The sequence below is a fragment of the Globicephala melas genome, chromosome 1, assembly GCF_963455315.2.
Source record: "Globicephala melas chromosome 1, mGloMel1.2, whole genome shotgun sequence".
NCBI classification, from domain to species: Eukaryota; Metazoa; Chordata; class Mammalia; order Artiodactyla; family Delphinidae; genus Globicephala; species Globicephala melas.
Window position 1 is genome coordinate 142,314,968 of NC_083314.1, and position 21,986 is coordinate 142,336,953.

Here is a 21,986-nt window from a genome sequence, read left to right on the forward strand (position 1 = left end):
AGGTTTGGTGGTGCTGAATTCCCTTAGCTTTTGCTTGTCTGTAAAGCTTTTGATTTCTCCGTCGTATCTGAATGAGATCCTTGCCAGGTAGAGTAATCTTGGTTGTAGTTTCTTCCCCTTCATCACTTTAAATATATCATGCCACTCCCTTCTGGCTTGTAGAGTTTCTGCTGAGAAATCAGCTGTTAACCTTATGGGAGTTCCCTTGTATGTTATTTGTCGTTTTTCCCTTGCTGCTTTCAATAATTTTTCTTTGTCTTTAATTTTTTGCCAATTTGATTACTATGTGTCTCAGTTTGTTTCTCCTTGGGTTTATCCTGCCTGGGACTCTCTGCACTTCCTGGACTTGGGTGGCTATTTCCTTTCCCATGTTAGGGAAGTTTTCAACTATAATCTCTTCAAATATTTTCTCAGGTCCTTTCTCTCTCTCTTCTCCTTCTGGGACCCCTATAATGCGAATGTTGGTGCATTTAATGTTGTCCCAGAGATCTCTTAGGCTGCCTTCATTTTTTTTCATTCTTTTTTCTTTATTTTGTTCCATGGCAGTGAATTACACCATTCTGTCTTCCAGGTCACTTATCCGTTCTACTGCCTCAGTTATTCTGCTCTTGATTCCTTCCAGCGTATTTTTCATTTCAGTTATTGTATTGTTCACCACTGTTTGTTTGTTCTTTAATTCTTCTAGATGTTTATTCTTTAATTCTTCTAGGTCTTTGTTAAACATTTCTTGCATCTTCTCAATCTTTGCCTCCATTCTTTTTCCAAGGTCCTGGATCATCTTCACTACCATTATTCTGAATTCTTTTTCTGGAAGGTTGCCTATCTCCACTTCATTTAGTTGTTTCTCTGGGGCTTTATCTTGTTCTTTCATCTGGTACAAAGTCCTCTGCCTTTTCATCTTGTCTATCTTTCTGTGAATGTGGTTTTCCTTCCACAGGCTGCAGGATTGTAGTTCTTGCTTCTGCTTTCTGCCCTCTGGTGGATGAGGCTACCTAAGAGGCTTGTGCAAGTTTACTAATGGGAGGGGCTGGTGGTGGGTAGAGCTGGGTGTTGCTCTGGTGGGCAGAGCTCAGTAAAACTTTAATCCGCTTGTCTGCTGATGGGTGGGGCTAGGTTCCCTCCCTGTTGGTTGTTTGGCCTGAGGCAACCCAACACTGGAGCCTACCTGGCTCTTTGGTGGGGCTAATGGTGGACTCTAGGAGGGCTCACGCCAAGGAGTACTTCCCAGAACTTCTGCTGCCAGTGTCCTTGTCCCCACTGTGAGCCACAGCCACACCTGCCTCAGCAGGAGACCCTCCAACAGTAGCAGGTAGGTCTGGTTCAGTCTCCTATGGAGTCACTGCTCCTTCCCCTGGGTCCCAGTGTGCACACTACTTTGTGTGTGCCCTCCAAGAGTGGAGTCACTGTTTCCCCCCGTCCTGTTGATTTGCAATCAAATCCTGCTAGCCTTCATAGTCTGATTCTCTAGGAATTCCTCCTCCCATTGCTGCACCCCCAGGTTGGGAAGCCTGATGTGGGGCTCAGAACCTTCACTCCAGTGGGTGGACTTCTGTGGTATAAGTGTTCTCCAGTTTGTGAGTCAGCCACCAGCAGTTATGGGATTTGATTTTATTGTGATTGCGCCCCTCCTACCATCTCATTGTGGCTTCTCCTTTGTCTTTGGATGTGAGCTATCTGTTTTGGTGAGTTCCAGTTTCTTCCTATTGATGATTGTTCAGCAGTTAGTTGTGATTCCGGTGCTCTCACAAGAGGGAGTGAGCGCTCGTCCTTCTACTCTGCCATCTTCCCCCCTGCCCTCCAGGCCTACCACTTTCAATCTCAGGTAGATAATCTATCTGGGATAGAAGGAAAATTCATATTCCTCAGGCAGATCTAATCTGTCCTTGTCGCCCACCCTTGCCTGACCTTTGTGACTCCCTGGGGCAGGGCAGAAAGAGGGAAGAACCATCTAGGTGTCTCCTTTTATGCAGGGGCAGAAAACCTCCAGGTCTTCAGGAAAGTAAAGTCAAGCTGGATCTAGATCTCTGGTCCCCCAACTCCCAGGCAGGGGCAGACAGGCAGCAGGTGGGGCTCAGTCTAACATCTTCTGCTGACTCTTAATGTGCTCAAAGGTCATTTTGAAGGTGGCAGGATTTTCTGCTTGACCCGTTAAGATCCTGGGAGAGAGAGAGGAGGAGGAGTAGGGCGGGAAGGTAGGAGGGACTTCGGGAACTGTCTTCTGGGACATTTTCCTGGCCCGCTGGGGGACAACTAGGTGCTGCTAAGGCTCCTGCCTCCCATCTGATCCTAGCTCTGAGAGCCTCAGGAGACTCTGCACCGCAAGGAGTGCGGGGCATTTCCCAGAGAGGGTCATCATGGCCTACAAGAAGGGGTGCTCGAAGTGGGCCCTTGTCAGCAGTGCCAGTGTGGCTCTTGTGTTCACCATCGGGATGATCCTGTTCTTCTCTCTGCAGCAGGGCATCCTGCCAGGTAGGAGCTTCCCAGTCATGCCATCTGATCGGCTTCCCCCATCCCTCACTCCTTGCCCCAAGAAGGTTCTGTCCTCATTGACAGCCCTGATGGCCTCCTCTCCCCTCCCTACCAAGACTCTCCTCCATCCACAGCTCTACCTGCCCCTCCCATCACCAACCCCACCAAGACTTGATTCCCAGCAGACAGTCCCATTAACTTTCCCTTCCTTCTTTACCAGGCTTCAGTTACCCGAGGACCAATGAACCTTGGTCTTCAGCCCAGACCTCCTTCTGTGCCCCCAGATGAACATTCCTTCTTAGAGGGTCATGCAGGCATCTCATATTCAGCTGACTGAGCTGAACTTTCCCTCTCCCCTCTGCACCCTCTCCCGGTGAAGGGTCCTCCATCCACACGGGGACCTGGGAGCAGCCTCCTCTCTTCCTCCTGCCTCATGCCTTTATCTTCAGTCCTGTGCCTCGAGGCTCTTCCTTCCCATCCTCTACCCTCCATCCCTGCCCACCATGACTTCTCAAGCCTCTGTCTCCTGCGGGACCCCTGCAGCAGCCCTCCCCCTCCCACACAGTCTCCGCTGCCAGCCTGCTCACACCAGCCCATGCTCGGTCTGCCACCAAGGAGATCTTTCCTTTTTTTTTTTTTTTTAAATTTTTATTTATTTATTTATTTTTGGCTGTGTTGGGTCTGCATTGCTACATGTGGGCTGTCTCTAGTTGTGGTGAACAGGGGTTACTCTTCGTTGCAGTGTATTCATTGCTTCTCATTGCTTCTCATTGCAGTGTATTCGTTGCTTCTCATTGCTTCTCATTGCTTCTCATTGCAGTGGCTTCTCTTGCTGTGGAGCACAGGCTCTAGGCACACAGGCTTCAGTAGTTGCAGCACGTGGGCTCAGCAGTTGCAGCACGTGGCTCAGCAGTTGTGGCACGCAGGCTTTGTTGCTCTGTGGCATGTGGGATCTTCCTGGACCAGGGCTCGAACCCGTGTCCCCTGCATTGGCAGGCAGACTCTTAACCACTGTGTAAGGAGATCTTTCTAAACATAAACCTAGTTTGCTGTCTCCAGCACACACCCAACTCCTTTGCTGGCGCCCAAAGCCATTTACAACGGGATCACAGCCCTCTTCCCATCTTGCCCTGCTCCATTTCTCTGCATTCTGTACCAGGCCAATGGCCATTCCTTTAGGCAACCATATATTTCCTATGGTCAAACCTTTGCTTATACTGTTCTCTGTGTCTGAAATAACCTAGGCCCCTATTTTGGTCAAAGTTACACACCCATCCTTCTAGGTCTCCCTTAAACGTTCCCTTATCAGTGAACTTCCCAACATCTGCAGGCTGGTTCAGAGCATCTTTGTGCCCAGGACCCCACGTATTTCTCTCTCTCCCAGCTCTGATGAATCTGGGGTCCACCGTCTCTGCTAGATGGTGTGCTAGATACTCCCCGGGGCCCAAGGAGGGTTAGTAGGATGTACGGATGAGAGTCTTGGTCTGGGGCAAGAACTGACGTTGACAGTTCCCTTCGCCTTGATTGCAGGCTGTGAGCAGGATGCGGTCTGCCGCTCCGACGCGGACATGCTGGACTACCTGCTGAGCCTGGGTCAGATCAGCCAACACGACGGCCTTCTAGTCACCTGGTACCATGCTGCCAACAGCCAGAAGGAGATGAGGGCTGCCCTCAGCAGTAAGTCCAGTTGCCAGAACTGGGGCAGGCCGGGGCAGAGGTGGAGGCAATGGAGGGAGAGCAGAGGTGGGGCTAAGACAGCACTACCTATGAGGTGGCATTAGGATGGGTATCGCCGCGTTCTTGCCATCCTCCACTTGAGAAAGTGGGGGCTCAGGGGTTAAGTGACTGGCTCAGGTTGTGCAGAGATGTCTGGTTCCAAGGTCACATCCTGCCCTTCCTCTCAGGCCTTGTCAGGAGACAGCTTCCCTGCTAAGGAGGCCTTTGTCCTCAAAGTCTAAAGAGCCAGAAGATGTTTGAGTGCCAGCGCTACCAAAAACGAGCTGTGCAAGCCTGAGCAAGTTGTGTAACTCCTGAGCCTCTGATTCAGAATGATTACGGCAGCCAGTGGGCAACCACTCCCGGTGGGGACACACACTCACATTCCACGTGGGTCTCCTGGGACTACCAGCAGCCTGTTTTGTGGGTGCCATTCGACAGGAGAAAAATGGAGGCTCAGAAAAGTTAGGTGACTTACCTAACTTCACTAAGGTCACACTGTTTGAAAGTGGCTAAGCCAGCATTGGAGCACCCAGTGGTCAGCTCCCACGCTCTAAACCACTGCATTATGCCTGGCCCAGTTCAAAAGGGAAGATCACTCTTCCAGGACTATGGGGAAGCTCATTAGATCATGTTCATGTATGTGCTTGTACACTCTAAAGCAGTGACTATTCGAGATGAAAGGAAGGGTCCCCAAATTTGAGCGTGCTTCAGAAAACATATTGCTAGCCCCACCCCTGGAGTTTCAGATTCAGTGGTTCTGGGGTGGGGCCTGGGAATTTGCATTTCTAATAAGTTCCCTGGTGACATTGATGTTGCTGGCCCCAGGATCACACTTTGAGAACCACTGCTCAACCAAAATCCCTCAAGTTTAGGAAAGTGAGATCCAGAGGGTCTTGTCCAAGGTCACACAGTAGGTCTGAAGCAGAGCAAGACCTAGGCGCCAGGCCTCTGGCTCTTACTCCAGCAGAGTCACCAGCAGAGAGCCTGGGAATGAGCATCTGGGAAAGGTTTGCTGAATGAATGAATGAGTCCTTAGGGAGACTTCCTGGAGGAGGCAGGCTTGGTGGTCAGCAGAGGAGAGGCCACCACAGGCTGGGTGGAGCCAGTTTGCTGCTGCTTCAGGATCGGGTGGCTAATGGCCAGACTTGGGTGATAAGAGGCCAGAGAACTCCCTGGCAAGAGGGAGGGCTCTTATCTGGCAGATAAGGCCTGAGGGAAAGCAAAGAGGATCTGCCAGCCCCAGGCTCATCCCAGGTCAGCCCTGGGGCAGCAGGTAAAGGATCAGGCCCCACCAAGTTGGGACCTTGGCCAAGAAGAAAGCTAAGGGCCCCAACCAGGCAGTGCCCAACAGCGTGGAGCATGCAGAGACACCCCTTAGCATAGCTGCAGGGGTGCGGAGGGCCCCAGGCCCAGTCTTCTCCCTGAGGGTCCTGCTAGGCCCCTGAGGTAGGTCTCTGGGAGGAGGGTGGCTCCACAACTGAGGTGGAGACCCTCGGGGGGGAGCCAATGGTAGGCCAGGGTTAGGCCGGTGAAGTCACCTTGAACGTGACTGGACACCCATGTGGAGGGGAGGGGCCACAGCAAAGGCCTAGGAGGCAGACAGACTGGGTTCAAATTCTACCTTTTATCATTTACCAGAGGAGTGATTTGGGACAGGTGACTTCACCCATCTGCAGCTCAGTTTTTCCCTCTGCAAAATGTGGGCTGGTAGGGTGACCATATCATTTATCATCCACACCAGGGCACTTTTGATAGTGAAAGAGGACAGTATTAATAATTATGCTGAAACAACAGGAATACACCAGACTATCCCAGGCAAATGGGGACATGTGCTCACCCTAGTTAAGTGAGCTACTCCACGTAAATGATAATTAATACTTAGTGAATGCCTAACAAAGGATATTTTATTATTTACTTCTAGTAAACGAGGGGACAGGGAGCACAGAGAGGTCCAGTAACCTACCCAAGATCACACAGCTTGCAGGTGTTAGAGCTGGGACTGGAAGCTAGCAGCCTTGGGTTCAGGATCTGCACACTCAGCCACAGCGCCCTCCTGCCAGACGTGATGCATAGAGCTCCTGGCATGTGGGGGAGGGGAAGGAGTGTCTGGTAACTTCCTGTGGGCTCCCTCTGGAGAGCATCACTCCTCCCCACCTGACTGCACCCCTGAGGACCAGGACTCTTACTGTGGCTGCAGAAACCTGATCCTTTCCTCATCTCCTGTTCCTTCACACCCCCAACCAAGTGAGTTGGCCCCCCAGATTCAGCATCTGGAAGGCACACAACAGGGGTAAATGACAAGGGAGAAGACTTCGGGAGGAAGCTGGATCCAGGTGGCAATCGCAAGGAGGCAGGTCAGGTCCATCAGTCTTTAGTCCACTTCACTGAGCGTTTGCTGGGCCCCTACTCTGCACCCAGCTCAGGAGGAGGTTTAGAAATGAGTGAGAGGTGGCCCTGTGTTCAAGGGGCTCACAGTGTCTCAAGGAAGGCAGCTGGTGAAAGTCAAGCAAGGCAGCAGCATCGGAGGTTCACCGGGCCGCAGAGACCTGGGTTCCAGCCCTGGCTCCTGCCCAGCGTGCCCCCACCCTCCCCAGACCGGAACTGGCTCCCGTTAGATGGGGAAGAAGACCCCTCAGTATCCACTCTCTTTTTTTTAAGCAGTTTTTTTTTTTCTTTTTTTTTTTTTTTGCGGTACGCGGGCCTCTCACAGTTGTGGCCTCTCCCGTTGTGGAGCACAGGCTCCGGACGCGCAGGCTCAGCGGCCATGGCTCACGGGCCCAGCCACTCTGCAGCATGTGGGATCTTCCCAGACCGGGGCACGAACCCGTGTCCCCTGCATCGGCAGGCGGACTCTCAACCACTGCGCCACCAGGGAAGGCCAGTATTCTTTCTCTTGAACTACCCTCTTATCTGCCCAGCTGCCCCCTCGGGCCTGGCTTCTCTGGGCCTTGATGGGCCCCAAACTCTTTGGACCCCTCTCTTTGCATTCCCAGGTAACCGAAAGTTAAGAAAAGAAAGTGCTTTGTGTTCAAGCCATAAACATAAAGGCTACCTTCATATAGCCCTTCACAGTTTACAACGTGCCTTTATGTCCATGTCCTGTAGTCACAGTCCAGGGAGGCTCATCCCCATCTGGCCAGTGAGGACTCCAGGAAGTCCAGAGCTCTGGGCAGGAGGTATAATATGAGGATGAAGTGGGACAATGCAAAGCGCCTGGCTCAGCGCTGGGGACAGCCTGGCACTCAGCTTCCTCCCCCTCCTGGAAATCCAGACACCTAGATTTTAAAGAAATCTGCAAAAATTCTCTGCGACTTTGGGCAAGCGCTATCACCTTTCTGAACCTGCTCTGGTTGACCTTAACTTTTCTATCACCCATTCATTCAGTCTTTTATCATCCAGCAAACATTTCTGAAGCTCCTTTTTTAGGCCTTTTATTGTCTTGGCACTGGAAATCCAAGTGATGAGCAACATAGACCCGGATCCTGCTCCCTGACACTAACACTCAGGAAAGCTGGTGCTAAATGAGTGATTACATGGGGGCTGAGCACTCAAGAGGAGAAGCTGGCAACCTAACTTAGACTGGATGTGTGGTTTAGGGATGGCCTCCTTGATATTTTAAGCCAACACCCACGGATGAGCTGGAGGTGGCCTAGTAAAGCTGCGGAGGGAAGTGTTGCCAAGACAACAGCCATGTGTAAGAGCCCAGAGAAGGGAAGACAAGATATTTGAGCATCGATACTCGAAGTGCGGGCCACGGACCCGCAGCATGGGCATCACGGGGGAGATTGTCAGACACCTTGGGCCCCACCCCAGACCTACTGAGCAGAACTTGCATTTTAACAGTTCCTGGGTGATTTGTGTGCACATTAACGTTGGAGAAACAGGAGTGGCTGGAAGCTAGAGATTGAGGGAGAGAGGGACTCGAGATGAGATGGGAAAGTTTGCCAGACCTGGTCATGCAGGACCTCACAGACTATGGTAAGGCATTTAGCTTGGACTCTTAGGACAACGGGCGGGGACGTTTTGATTTTTTAACAGAAGTGACACGATCAGGTACGTGTTTGGAATACTCACTCTAGTGGCCGTGTGCAGAATGGACTTGGAGGGGAGCAGAGCTCAGGTCACGAGGCTGTGAGTGTCAAACACAAGAGGCCCTCTGATGCCAACTGTCTGTGATGGGGCAGGAGCTGAGAGCGACCCCGCCGGCCCTCCACTCCATTCCTTAGACAGAGACCCTGGCCGACCATTCTGGCCTGCTACTCACTGAAAGGCCTCAGCTCCCTCCTGGACTGAACTCTCGGAACAGGCATCACACAGCCACCTGATGGAGTTAACTGTGTGCATTTAAAAGATAAAAATAACGATGCTCAGTGCTGTAAGTGTGCCGGAGATGGGCCAGCTTACGTATTTCTGGCAGGAACATGAGTCAGAAGAATTTTTCTAGACAGTAATTTGTTAGTATGGGCCTTAAAAACACCCTGCATGGCCCTGACTCAAATTCCTTGTCAGGATAAAAAATAATCAGAAAATCAGAATAAAACATGCATCATTATTTGTTAGTAGCAAAAATTTAGAAACTACTAGGATGTCTCAGGAATGGGAGAGTGGCTAACTAAAGCAGGGTGAGTGCCCTCAATCGGGTTTTTGCAGCTTTTTTTTTTTTTAATGAAACATAGAAAAGATTGTAAAAAATGTGTCACTATTGAAAGAAAAAGATTAAAATTATAAATGCAGAGTATTCCCAACTGTGTAAAAACTATAAATAGATAAAAGTGGAAGAAAATACATTAAAAAATGAACTATGATGGAAATGCTTTCCTCAAGTCAGGATAAAAAATAATCAGAAAATCAGAATAAAATATGCACCATTATTTGTTCGTAGCAAAAATTTAGAAATGTGGGCGAATATTTCTCTTTCTGCTTTTCTGTATTTTCCAAATGTTCTATAATAAATGTGTAATACTTTGATGATGAGAAAAATTGCTTTAAAAAAGGAAATGATCTGGGAATTCCCTGGCGGTCCAGTGGTTAGGACACGGCCCTCTCACTGCCGGGGCCCAGGTTCAATCCCTGGTCGGGGAACTAGGATCCCACAAGTTGTGCAGCAAAAAAAAAAAAAAAAAAAAGGAACCAATCAAGATGGAGTTTGTCCTCTTGCACAGGTGACGCTGTGGCCCTGGAGGCAGACGTCACGGTAGAAGGGCTCGGCACAGTCAATGAGACAGGGGTCCCCATCATGGCGCACCCCCCAGCCATCTACAGTGACAACACCCTACAGCAGTGGCTGGAGGCCGTGCTGGCTTCCTCCCAGAAGGGTAAGGACCTCTCTCAGCCCCTCCCCAGCTGCCCAGCCCTCTGGTTCTCAGGCCGCATGTGCAGGGGTCCTTCCACTAGGAAGCTAGTCCAGTGCTCGTCAGGAGTTGCTCGTTGCCTTGGCTTTCCAGCCCACCGCTCTAGAGGCCTGGGCTCGGGGAAGATCAGTGAGACGAGGGATATAAAAGTGCAGGGTAAGCTGCAAAGGGCCAAACATGTTTGGGCCCTGAATCCATGGAACTGGTTACAACATGCTCAAAAGCCAAATTCCACCTTCCCCTCCCATGTCTCTTTGCCAGTTATAGTCAGAATCCAGGCATCACCCTAATGTCTCTCCCTCATCCCCCACATCCGCTCAGCTGCTGCACCTGCCAATTCTAACCCTGAAGCCTACCCCCTGATCCAGTCCCAGTCACATCATCTTTCTCCTGGACCTCCTTCCTCAGTGGCTTCCTGCTTCCAAACTCAGCCCCTACCTGAGTGAGCTTTCCAAAATGCCAGTTGTCACGTCACTCCCCTGCTTTAACCCTCCATGGCTCCCCATTGTCCTCAGGACAAAGTGTGATCTCCTTGGCCTGTCTTGCAACATCCTGCTCTAACTTCTCAGCCTCATCTCCTGCTGTTCAGGCTCAGGTGGCTTAGGACCCTCTGAGCCTGCCTGTCCAAGAATCACAGTCCCTTTTCATCCGATGCTTGACAACCCCTGAACCTGCCCCAAGTCCCAAGCCCTTACCCGTCATCTGCTTCCTCCCCTTGATGATGGGGGACGGGAGCTCATTCCTACAGAGGCAAGTCCTTTCTCTCCAGGTTAGCTCTGCCTGTTTGAAAACCCTTCTTCACACCCAGCGAGAATCTGGTCCCTGTCTTCCCTCCCTGCCCCCAACACACATACCATACCTGCTCTCTCTGTCCCAGGAAGTCATGTCTTCTGTTTCCTTCTTCCTTGAGCACGAGGGACCAGTTCCCCAAGCCCTTGGCCCTCTCCCCACAGGCATCAAACTAGACTTCAAGAGCATCAAGGCCGTGGGCCCCTCCCTGGACCTCCTGCGGCGGCTGACTGACGAGGGGAGAGTTCGGAGGCCTGTGTGGATCAATGCCGACATCCTGAGGGGCCCCAACATGGCCATCCCGATAGAAGTCAATGCTACACAGTGAGTGTTCGCCTCTCTGCCCCAGCTGTGTCCAATCCTCTTCTGTCAACATCTGGCACAGTAGGTGCTCAGGGGACCTTTGCTGAGTTTGCTTCCAGTCACACCATGTAGTCTGACCTCTGAGCCTTCACACGTGCTATTCCCTCTGCCTCGAATGCCTTTCCCCCATTTCCTGATGAACCTTTGCCCAGTCATTACCTGTCCCAGAAACTTCCCTGACATCCAAGGCCGCTGAGGGCCTTCACTCACACTTTCTCCTAACAGTCCTGATTTCGTTGGACTATCACCGTTGGATTACAGTTTGTCACCCTTACTACAGTGATTATTCCTGGAGGGCAAACAGGGCCTGGTCCAGTGACAAGGGCAACAGTTGGCCTGCTAGAAAAGTCTAAAGCACTGACTCCTTCCTTAGCCCCGCATGAAATCCCAGCACTGCCATCAACCGCCCTCGTGTAACACCAGCTTCACGGTGTGCTCCAGTTTACAAAGGGCCACTTAAAAGGAGAGCATACATCTGAGTTGATCTTCACATAGCAATGCCAGGTTAGGAGCATTTTTTCTCACCATTTTGCAGATGAGAAAGCTGACAATAACTGAGGCACAATCTGTTGAATGTTTATTATGTGTCACAGGCACTGTTTTAAGTACTCTAGTTGTAGAATACCACTTAACTCTTACTTGAGAATGAGGTAGGTAATATTATTTTCATTTTATTAATACAGGAAATATCTCACTGAAGTTAAATGACTTGCCTGAATCTAGTAATTGGCAGAGGAAAGATTCAAAACCAGGCCCATCTGACTCTAACCTCCACGCTCTTTACCGTCCATCCATCCATCCATCCATCTTTGCAGCCAGTCAGCCAACAATCCGTCTGTCCAATATTTATCACGATTCTCAAACTGAGGTGCATTTGGAAAGCAGCAGTTTGAAAATGTAGTCAGTGGCCCAAGATAAATAATGGTTCCCCTTCTTGGAGTGAAGAAAATTACTCAATAATTTGGGGAGAGGGTAACATTATTTGCCTATTAAAATTTGCATTAAGGCAAAATCTGAATGAAATTTTTAAATAAAATATGAAAGTTCAGAGACTCTCACAGCTGGGAGAACCCACATCCCACACCTGGGGCTTTAGATTCCCCCGTCCATGTGGGTATGTTTACGAAGGCCTGTCCTGCCTGAAAGGATGCCATCTTTGAGAATCAAAGGGGCTGGGTGAGCTGCCCAAGGTCACAGAATCAGGACCCAAACCCAGACCTCCTCAACACCAAAGTCCATGCCCTACTGTGGGACTTTGAGCAAGCCATTTCTGTTCTTTAGGACTGTGCTCTTATATCATAGATGCAAGAGATCCTGCCTCTTCTTAGCACTGTGATGGGAACCTGGGAGATGAGGAAGGGGCTCTAAAAGACCAGCATCTCTGATTCTCTGCAGGTTCCTGGCCTTGGTCCAGGAGAAGTATTCTAAGGCAACCCTGTCTCCAGGCTGGACCACCCTCTACCTGCCCCTGTTCCCAAACGGGACATATACCCGAGCCATGGTAAAGAAGATGCAGGGGCTGGTGGGAGGACTGCCACAGAAGGTCACCTTCCCTGTGCGGGCTGTCATGGTACGGGCTGCCTGGCCCCACTTCAGCTGGCTGCTGGGACAATCTGAGAGGTGAGGACTCGCAGGCCCCTGCCACAGCTCCCACTCCCTCCAAACCCGCTCCCAGGCACTGATGCCCCCAGAAGATCCCAGAGGCTCATGGCTAGAAGGGTCTTATTGATCATCTGGTCCAACCTCTGCTGGTGCTCACATCCTCTACAATGTCCCTGCTTTCTGCTTGTATGCCTCCGGTAATGGGGAGCTCACTATCATATGAGGCAGCCCGTCCATTGACAGACAACTCTGCCCGTTGGAAAGTGTCTACACTGAGACACAATTTGCCTCCCACAGCTTCCTCCCATGGAAGCCAGCTGTTCCCTGGGGCTGCCCAGATTGCACCTATAGCCTCTGCCCCAAGATAGCTCTGTAGGGATTGAGGAAGCCCCATCCCCACCCCTGCACTCTGTCCCCAGCTGCCCCACATTCCTCAGCCTCTCCCCACTGGAGGCCGCCCCCTTCCCCTCTTCATACCTGACCTCTAGCCCCACCCCCTGCGCCCGTCTCTTCTGTCCTTGTCTCCTTCCTAAGACAGGACCCAGAAACAGACACTCCAAATGAGGAGGCAGGGCAGTCCATCTCCCCTCCTTCTCAGTCTCTACTCTCAGTCATCGTTCCTGAGGCCTCTGTGGCTTCTTCTGCCCCCAGGAAGCAGGGTAGTGTTCCCCCCTTGCCCAGCTCGGGTCCAGCTCTGAGCACAGGAGTGGGGCTGAGGGCTGCTGGGCCCAGGCAGGCACTGAGCTGGCTCTCTGGACCCCAGGTACAGCCTGACGCTGTGGCAGGCCACCTCAGACCCCGTGTCAGTGGACGATCTCCTCTACGTCCGGGACAACACCGCCACCCACCAAGTCTACTATGACCTCTTCGAGCCTCTCCTGTCCCAGTTCAAGCAGCTCGCCAGTAGGGAGGGGTCTGGGCAGTGTGGGAAAGGGCGGTGGGGCCGGATTCTGCACAGGGCAGCACTTGGTAGACACGGCAGCAGAGTTAGGTGGGATGGGGCACTGGAAGGGGAAAATCCTAGGAGGGATGGGAGGAAGGAATCGTTTTAAGCGCCAGTTGTATGCCAGACCCCAGTACAGTATGCTAAGCTTTATAGATCTGTGAAGCAGGGATGCCATTTTACAGATAGGGAAACTGAGATTCAGAACAGTTAGGTAATTTATACAAAGTCATTCAGCTTGAACGTGGCACAGCTCCTACTGGAACCAGCAAATTCCAAACCCCATACGCTTCCCCTTGTAATACAGTTCCTCTAAGGTTTACTCTAGCATTTCAGAGAATGGCCCCTCCACTGTACCTGCTAATCAGTGATGCGGACACTACCTTGTCCAAACACCTCACTCCCCTGACTCCAAACCTAGGACAGCCTGCAGTTAGGCCATCTCAAAGGGGACCCATCAGACCCAACATTCCTGCCTTGGGAGCCATCTTGGTGAGGGGGAGGAATACCAGCTTTGGGGTCAGACGGACCTGGCTCCATCAGGTTCCAATCCCAGCAACCCTGCCTACTGGCTGTAGGACCTTGGGCAAATCACCTGTAATCTAGAAAACAGGGAATTACAGCTCCCAGGAAGCTTGCTGTGAGGCTTAGAGAGGATGCGCGGTGCACAGAAGGGCTCTTCATCCTGGCAATTTGCCCCACAGTGAACGCCTCACGGAAGCAAAGCTACTACACGGGAGGCAGCCTGATCCCCTTTCTCCAACTCCCTGGGGATGAGGGTCTGAGCGTGGAGTGGCTGGTTCCTGACATCCAGGGCAACAGGAGCACAGCGACAGTGCGACTCCCAGGTAAGGTCCACCTGCAGCCCCTGTGCTCCTAGCTCAACCACAAGTTTCCTACACTTGGGGAAGCTGCCTCAGATCTCCGTTACCATAGCAACATGGCTGCAAGGTAGGGAGTACAGCGCTGTCAAAAGTGTGGGGCTCCGGGCCTTCAGCACCTGTGAGCCCTCAGTCACAACACGCTGCAAGAGAGGTGGACATGGGCCCCAGGGCTGAGCCACAGGCAAGGGCCCAGAGCCGAGCTAGCAACTCATTGTATCATTCTGACGAGCCCCGGGCACAGTCATAAAGCAGTCCTTCCACCTGGAACCCAGATCTGATCGACAGATCCCATTGCCCCGCTGCTGCCTCCATTGCCTCTTCCAGACAGAGAAGGCATGATCCTGCTGGAAGCTGGCCTCCTGGAGCCTGCAGCTGGGGACCCTGTGCCCATCGTACGTGCTCCAGATGGCCGTGTCCTGACACTGGAGTTCTGCCTGCTGCAGCTGGCCACGCGCGCCGGACGCTGGGGCATCCATGTGCACATAGCAGAGCCCACGGCCCTCCGGCCATCCCTGGCCACACTGGCCACCCTCTCCACCCTTGGCCACCTGCCTAGGCCTGTGTGGGTCGGGGCCACAATCTCCCACGGGAGTTTTGTGGTCCCTGGCTACGTGACTGGCAGGGAGCTGCTTACAGCTGTGGCCGAGGTTTTCCCCCATGTGACAGTGGCACCAGGCTGGCCCGAGGAAGTGCTGAGCAGTGGCTACAGGGAACAGCTGCTCACAGATATGCTGGAGCTGTGCCAGGGCCTCTGGCAACCCGTGTCCTTCCAGCTTCAGGCTGGGCCGCTGGGCCAGAGCGCGGCTGGAGTCGTGGCCAGGCTGCTGGCAGCCTCCCCCCGGGCCACTGTCACAGTGGAACACAGCCCTGGCTGGGGCAGCTATGCATCTGTGCGGGCAGTGCTGCTGGCAGCCAGGGCCGTGGAGAGGACCCGAGTCTACTACAGGCTACCCCAGAGTTCCTACCAAGACTTGCTGGTGGACGTTGGCAGAAAGTGACCACCCAGGGGAGCTGGGCTGGTGGAGCCCTGGGTCCAGGTTTCCCACGGGGGTGGCAGGAAGGAATAAATGCCCCTGCCTCCCTCAGTGCCCTGCGTGTGTGTCCTCAGGGCAGCATGGAGTGGGAGGTGGGCGTGAGGTGGCCGCTGAAGATGCCTAGAGGGTCTGGAGGCTGGGGGCCAGATCGTTGCGGTTGTCCAGGAGGAACTGCTCACAAGCCTTGAAGGTGGTGTAGAACGCAGACGAGAGGCCAGTCACGTTGGTGGTCACGTACTTGAGAAAGCCTGGGGTGGCCTGGTTATAGTAGGACACCTGCAGGATGGGAAGCCACACTCAGGGAGGCGGGGCAGTGGGGGGGGGGAGCTGAGTGGACGTGAGGCGGGCGGGAGGCAGCCTTGTCGCCTGCTAGGAAGGCAGCAAATACCAGTCAGCACTTGAGGCCTTAGAAGACTGCGTGACTGGCGGGTGTGACCCCCTCCACCCCTCCCCCCCACCCCGGGTGCTGACAGCCCTGGCTTCCCTCTGTCACCACACACTACTGTCATCACGTGTCTCCCCTGCCAGCCGGGAGGCCCTGGAGGACCGGAGCTGGGTCTCCAGAGCCCAGCACAGAATCCCTTTTTTAAATGAAGGTGCTCTAGGGCCATCTGCAAGTTAGAATAAGCCCAAGGATTGCCCTGAGGAGCTCGTCAGTTCCGATGTGTTCCGTTAGCTAGCACTGTCCAAGTCCCTACCTGGGGGGAGTCTCAGAGCCACTGTGAGCTGAGGAAGGGGCAGTGGGCATCCCCAGCCCAGCCACTCTCAGCCTTCTCCCCTACGCGTTAGTCAACACTGACTGCCCTGCTGAGTTTTATGGGCGCTGAGAGCCATTTAAAGCCTTCCTAGACAATACGTAAACGAGGAGATAGAATGTTAGATCAGAACCCGGGGCCTCTGCCCTCTGTGTCCAGTGCTTTTTCCAAGACCCTGCAGTGGCCTGGGGCTTAGCACAGATCAGGTCTTAATGAAGGCTCATGTTCAGCCCCTGACACTCCTAGGCTCCCCTGAGCTGGAAGAGAGAGACTGCTGGCAGGCAGGGGAGCCTGAGTCGGGAACTGTCTGAGCTGGACGGTGCTGAGTTCTGGACACAAGTGTGGCTTTGGGGTGAATCTGGGTGGGAGGGGGAAAGGAGACACCCAGCCTCACCTTGGTCCACTGATCCCCCTCATGCCAGAAGCAGAAGCCTGAGCAGATGGTCTCCCCACGCCTGTACTCCGAGGTCTCGAGGTGCGTGGGCAGCGTAACTGACCTCATCGCAATGACATAGGGGTCCCTGGAATGGAGGAAGGGGGTGGAGGGGACACAGGAGAGGGTGAGGGCCTGGTTCCAGAGTCTGAGGCACACAGAGCCTGGCTCTGGGCCAAGCTGGAAAGAGGAGATGCCTGTGGGTTAGCAGCTCTGAACTCACCAGGAGCCAGCGTGACTGCACTGTGGACTTTCTGGAAAAGCCCCTCCACTGCAGACACTCAGGAAGCAGTGTTGCTCTTTGGGACTTTTGTGCTTCATCTTTTTGCCTGTCTCTAGCAGAAGTGATGCCGTCTCTCTGGCATCCCCACCATGGCACAGCTGACAGCCTCACCACCCTTCAGCCAACACAGGGCCTTCAGAGGCTGGAGGCCAAGGAGTCAGCCATGTGAGAACTGGCCTGTCTGTGGCCTGGGACAAGGCGCCCTCACTATCCCAGGGACAGAGACCACCCCGCTTTAGAGCATGAGTGACTAGAGGGGCCAGGCATCCCCTTGTCCTCCATTCTACCCACAGTAAGACCACTGCGGCCAGTAGGAAGCAGAGGGCTGACTCTAGGCTGATGTCCCCTCCCTGGGGAGGAAGATGAGCCCTGCCCACCTCCCGCCCCAGAAGGCAGGCACGCACCTGTTGTCACAAGGCTTCCGCCGAGAGGCCAGGATCACAAAATCCTGGGGCTTGGGGTCACCACCGAGGGCGGGGCTGATGATGTGGTAGATGGCATCATCCTCGTCCACCCGCTGCACTAGCTCCACGCTCCTGTGCAAAACCCACGGGCGTCACACCAGCTCCTCGTGGGAGAGCAGGTCTGACCCAGGCCCTCCCGTGCTTCAGCTGCCCTGAGCAGATGCTTGGGGTATATTTCACCCCTAACACTGCTCAGCAGGGACCACAGGAGGGCAGAAAAGGCTGTCAAGATAAACACACACACGGGCACACAGACACATACACAAGCAAATGAACACACACACCCGTGGGCACACATGTGCACAGACGCATAGATAGACACCCACCGACGCACACACAAGACTATGGGTGTCTGTCTATGTGCAGACGCACATGCCCTACACAGATGTGTGATGATTTAGGAGCTGTACTGAATATTCAGTGAGCACCCACTGTGTGCCAGACACTGTTCTAAGAGCATTATGGGTACTATCTCACCTAACCCCACATCAGCCCATGCAGTTGGTACTCTTAGTATCCCCATTTTATAGATGAGGGGGCTGAGACTCAGAGAAATAACTCACCTCCGGCCACAGAGCTAATAAGGAAGCAGGTGTGGGACGTGCTTGGGCTGTTGGGCGCCAGAGCTGTGCCCCTCAGGCCCGGGCACACTGCACGCGTGTGCCCAGGTAGACACACGTAGGCTTACACCAACACGCGCACACACACAAGGACATCCACGCAGAGACACACCCAGCCACGTCCAGACCCGCCACCTTTTCCCTGCTCTCCCGCCCACCCTGGAAGCTGCCTCAGGAACAGGGCAGCTGTGGGCAGGGTGGAGGAAAGCTGCTAGGGCCTCCCTTCCCCTCAGGACACACCCCCCAATCCCATCAAGCATCAAGATCTGATTGGGCCTTCAAGGCCCACACCAGCCCGCCTCCTCCAAGAAGCCTTCCTACCACATGCCCAACCCCTTCTCCCCAACATCCACCACCAAATCACCTCTCAGGCTTCCAGGATGGCATGGCCAGCAAGCCTGAGGCAAACCTAGACCAGGGCTTTTTAAAGCAACTCAGCCCTTCTTGCAAAGAAACCTTATGCAGAAAGCCTGTGTGTGAACAGCTACAAGCAGGCCTGCTTTGGTGAAGAGAGATGGGGAAAGGTAGGGGAAGGCCAATTTGTCAAATATCAACTCACCAAATGACCTGCTTACTGAATTTCCAAATGCACAGGTCCCCCTTATGGATACACTGAGGAATATAGGCTCCTCTTAATAAGCCATTGGAGAAATGATCAAAGAACCCCCAAAGGAGGGCGTTGGCATAACAGAAAATGACTTGAAAGGGATTTGAAAAAATACCAGTTTCCACTTTAACATTCCCATATTAAACACTGAAATTCTGGCTATTTTCCTAAGCAAAAACTTACATGGAGAGTCAATAAATTTGGGGAACAAGTGCATTTATAGGAATAACATTTACATTCAGGAACTCACTACATTAAAAAATAACATTCCTGTACATTCATGTACATATCCATACGAAGAACTGGCAAACTTGGTAAATTCAGCAAATTGGCCGTTCTCTGAGTTACCATGAGTCTGGGAGGGGTTCCCACCCACCCCCTCCACTTCCAACTACCTCCCCAAGCAGTCCCTGAGCCCCTTCTGGGAAGGCAGAACTCCACAGAACACGCTTTGAAAATCACTGATCTATCCCTGGGTGCAAATCTACAACCCACACCTCAAGTACCCATTTTAAGAGGAGGGAAACTGAGGCCCAGAAAAGACATGACTTGCCATGGTCACAGTTAGTTAGGCCAGGAACAAGACTTAAACCCAGGCCCCCGACTCCAATTCCAGGCTCACTCTCCTCCCTGAGGGCTCAGACTACCCTTGACTCTGATGCTCACCTAACACATAACCAAGTGCCCCACCCCCATCCTCCCTGCTAAAGGCCGGCAGGCGCTGAGCACAGTGGGGGGACGGCTCAGGAGGAGACACCTGAGGGCCCACCTCTGCACCCCACCCCGCTGCCCTCACCGGTAGTGCTTGTCCCATTCGGGCCTCCGACGGAGGTCTGAGAGGAGCAGGAAGGCCTGGGCGGCGTCCACGTTCACCAGCATCTCCATGTGGAAGGAGAGGAACTTGTCCTCCTCTAGAGTGTACAGGCGGACCTGCGTGGGCCAGAGGGCAGCCTCGTTCCTGCGCCTCCTCCTCAGCCTATGCTGGGGACCGGGGCTGGAAGCTCAGGGCTGCCACTGATTGCTGTGTGACTGTGAACAAGCGACTCAACCTCTCTGAGCCTCGGTCGCATTCCCATGTAAATGGGGAGATTCAGCACAAGTGGATGGGAAGGTGTCTGAAGGAGCAGTGACTGTATACATAAGCACAGGATGGAACGGTACTCACTACGAAATGGAACAAACTCAAACAGGCACTCAACACGAGTGAATGACTTGTGCCAAGAGAAAGAAGTCAGATTGAAAGGTTATATACCGTATGACTCCCCGTATTGGGCATTCTCAAAATAGACAAAACTAAAGGGACAGAAAACTGATCCGTGGTTTCCTGGGGCTGGGGGTGGGAAGAGGCTTGACCACCAGGGGGAATGAGAGAAACTGGGGGGATTATGGAAATGTTCTGTATCTTGATTATGGTAGCGATTCTGTAACTTTATGTGTTTTCCCAACTAGTAGCATTATACAGTAAAAAGGGGACATTTTACTACATGTAAATTATACCTCAATTTTTTTAATGTGGAAAAATTTTGTTAAAAGGAGATAAAGAAGCAGGGGCCGACACAACAACAGAATGAATCCTCAGAGCCAGGTGCCGTCCAGCCCCCTAAAGTCACAGGCCAAAGTGGCAGAGCTCAAGTCCTCCCTCAGCCCGCGCTTGCCCCAGGCCCCCATCCCAGCAGCGCGTCACTGCAGAAGGAGCAGAGAGAGGGAGGACGCAGCGGGGGAGGATGAAATGGGTGGCAAGAAGGTGGGTGGGCAGGAGAGGATCCAGAGGGGGGACCCCCACTCCAGGCCCTGGCGGGGCAGGTTTGCTTCTCTAACTGGGCTGGTTTCATGGCCTCATCCAGCTCCCTTTAAGGAAACTCCCTTTGACTGGAGTGCTTTGAGAGGGTTTTTGTGTCTCACAGTCAGCCACCTCTGGTGGCTCCGAGGAGGAAGGAAAGCTGGGAGGGTGGGGTCAGCTACCTGGCTGGTCTCTGAGGACAGCACCCAGTTGTCCCTGGCCACGAGCATCTTCAGGGAGGAGACGTTGTTGTAGCTCAGGTACACCTGGACAGAGCACACAGAGAAGCCTCAACTTCCGCCTTCCTCGGGAGCTCCGTGCCGGGCTGCGCTGGGGCGGGGAGAGGAAACTGGACGTGAAGGAAGGGGCCCTTGGCTTTGGGAAAGGAGGCCGGGGCTTGGCAGACTCCTCCTCCTCTTGGGGCCCCAGCTCCCTCCTGCCAAGCAAAGGGACACAGGAAAGCCCTGGGCTACCTGTGCCAGTCTTGAGGCAGCAGTATCCTGTCCCCTCCGGGCCTACCTCCAAACCCGCTCACAAGAGGGGAGGATCGGGGATCCCAACGGGCCTGAGAACGGGCCGCTCAGAGCAGAAGGCCTTACCTGGTTGCTAGGGTCCCAGGGGACAGAGAGGGGCATCTCCGCCTGCTTACAGGACACAATGTACTTCCTGGGAGAGAGGGAAAACAACAACCTTGTTCCCTTGGGAGCCCATCTCTTTCCACAGACTTCACTGCTGGCTTACTGTGTGCCAGGCCCTGTGCTCAGCCCAGCGGCGTGGGAGAGACTCCTGTCTGGCCAGGGAGACTGGATGGGACACAGAAAACAGCAGCTGAGGACATACACACTCAGAGGCGGGGGCGGGCTGGGGGAAAGGTGCAGACCCCCAACATCCTTGCTAAGCGACTTCACCCTATGCCTCAGTGTCCTCAGCTGTAAAATGGGATCAGTGGTCACACCTGCCTCCTCATGGGGTCGTCACAGGGAGAACAGTGCCTGGCACATGGTAAACCCTCCACATATGTGCACTTTGCTTATTAACGTCGGAGGGTGAATTCTGGTGCGTTGACAGCCCTTTCAAGTTTGTGAAGTGCTTTCACAGCAGAGTCATTCACACCTGGATTTGCTTCTTAAGCAATTGCATCTCCTCTCAGAGCCTTTCTTTCTTCATCTGCCAAACGGGCATCAGATTCAATGGGAGGAACACAAGAAGTAAATTTGGTCACACCTGGCCAGGTTCAAATTCTCATTCTGCCCATCATTCCTATCTGAGTGCCCGTGGCCACCTAATCCCTGTGTCCTCGCCTGTACAAGGGGCCAGTAAGACCACTGTGTCATGAGGCCAAGACCAGAGGCTGCCTGGATGTAAAGGCCCAGCCCAGGGGAAGCACCGAAGAAACACAAGTTCCCAGGGCCAGGGAGCAGACAGGGAAGCCCTAGAGCCGTGTCCACTCTCACCACCCGGCCCCCACTTTCCTGTCCAGGCGAATCTTCTTCCTGGCACTGGCCTCTCGGTACCGCCGCTCGCCATCCTGGGGAGAGGAGACAGACTGTGGTGCAGGAGGGACAAACAGCTTGCCCCCGCCCCCATTACTGCCTGCCCCCTTCCCCAAAGGGCCCAAGGAGACCCTCCCTGCAGCCCTAAAGTGAAGTTCAGATCTCACTGGGGCAGCCTGCACAGGACAGTGCCCCGTCGCTGAGCTCCAGCCCCAGCTTCCCCTGAGGCTCCCTGAGTGACTCTGGGAACACCACCTGCCCTCACTGTACCTGCTTCCTCCTCCGTAAAAGGGGATCCCCAAAGGGCACTTACAATGCTAAGAACCCACATTTATTGAGAACTTGCTATGGGCAGACATGCTTCTGAAGTGTTTTCCATGCAAAACTGCATCTAAGC

General features: G+C 53.4%; 2 protein-coding genes across 4 annotated transcripts in view; one reads left to right on the plus strand and one right to left on the minus strand.

Moving 5' to 3' along the window:
* The first annotated feature begins 2,354 nt into the window (after positions 1–2,354).
* On the plus strand, positions 2,355–15,118 carry FAM151A (family with sequence similarity 151 member A). The gene is made up of 8 exons (XM_030870383.2): positions 2,355–2,469; positions 4,000–4,146; positions 9,351–9,503; positions 10,493–10,652; positions 12,087–12,311; positions 13,057–13,196; positions 13,941–14,084; positions 14,445–15,118. Exons 1-8 carry the CDS (start codon positions 2,355–2,357, stop codon positions 15,116–15,118), a joined length of 1,758 nt encoding a protein of 585 aa, XP_030726243.2.
* Positions 12,816–21,986, minus strand: part of ACOT11 (acyl-CoA thioesterase 11) — a 54,237-nt gene continuing 45,066 nt past the window's right edge. For all 3 annotated transcript variants that reach the window (XM_030870250.2, XM_060305206.1, XM_060305209.1), the window contains exons 10-16: positions 21,565–21,624; positions 20,696–20,758; positions 20,279–20,362; positions 19,113–19,246; positions 17,030–17,161; positions 16,304–16,430; positions 12,816–15,430 (exon numbers count right to left, since the gene is read on the minus strand). In XM_030870250.2, the coding sequence (XP_030726110.1) occupies positions 15,275–15,430; positions 16,304–16,430; positions 17,030–17,161; positions 19,113–19,246; positions 20,279–20,362; positions 20,696–20,758; positions 21,565–21,624 (756 nt within the window). In that variant the 3' untranslated portion in view covers positions 12,816–15,274. The remainder of the gene's footprint in view (positions 15,431–16,303; positions 16,431–17,029; positions 17,162–19,112; positions 19,247–20,278; positions 20,363–20,695; positions 20,759–21,564; positions 21,625–21,986) is intronic.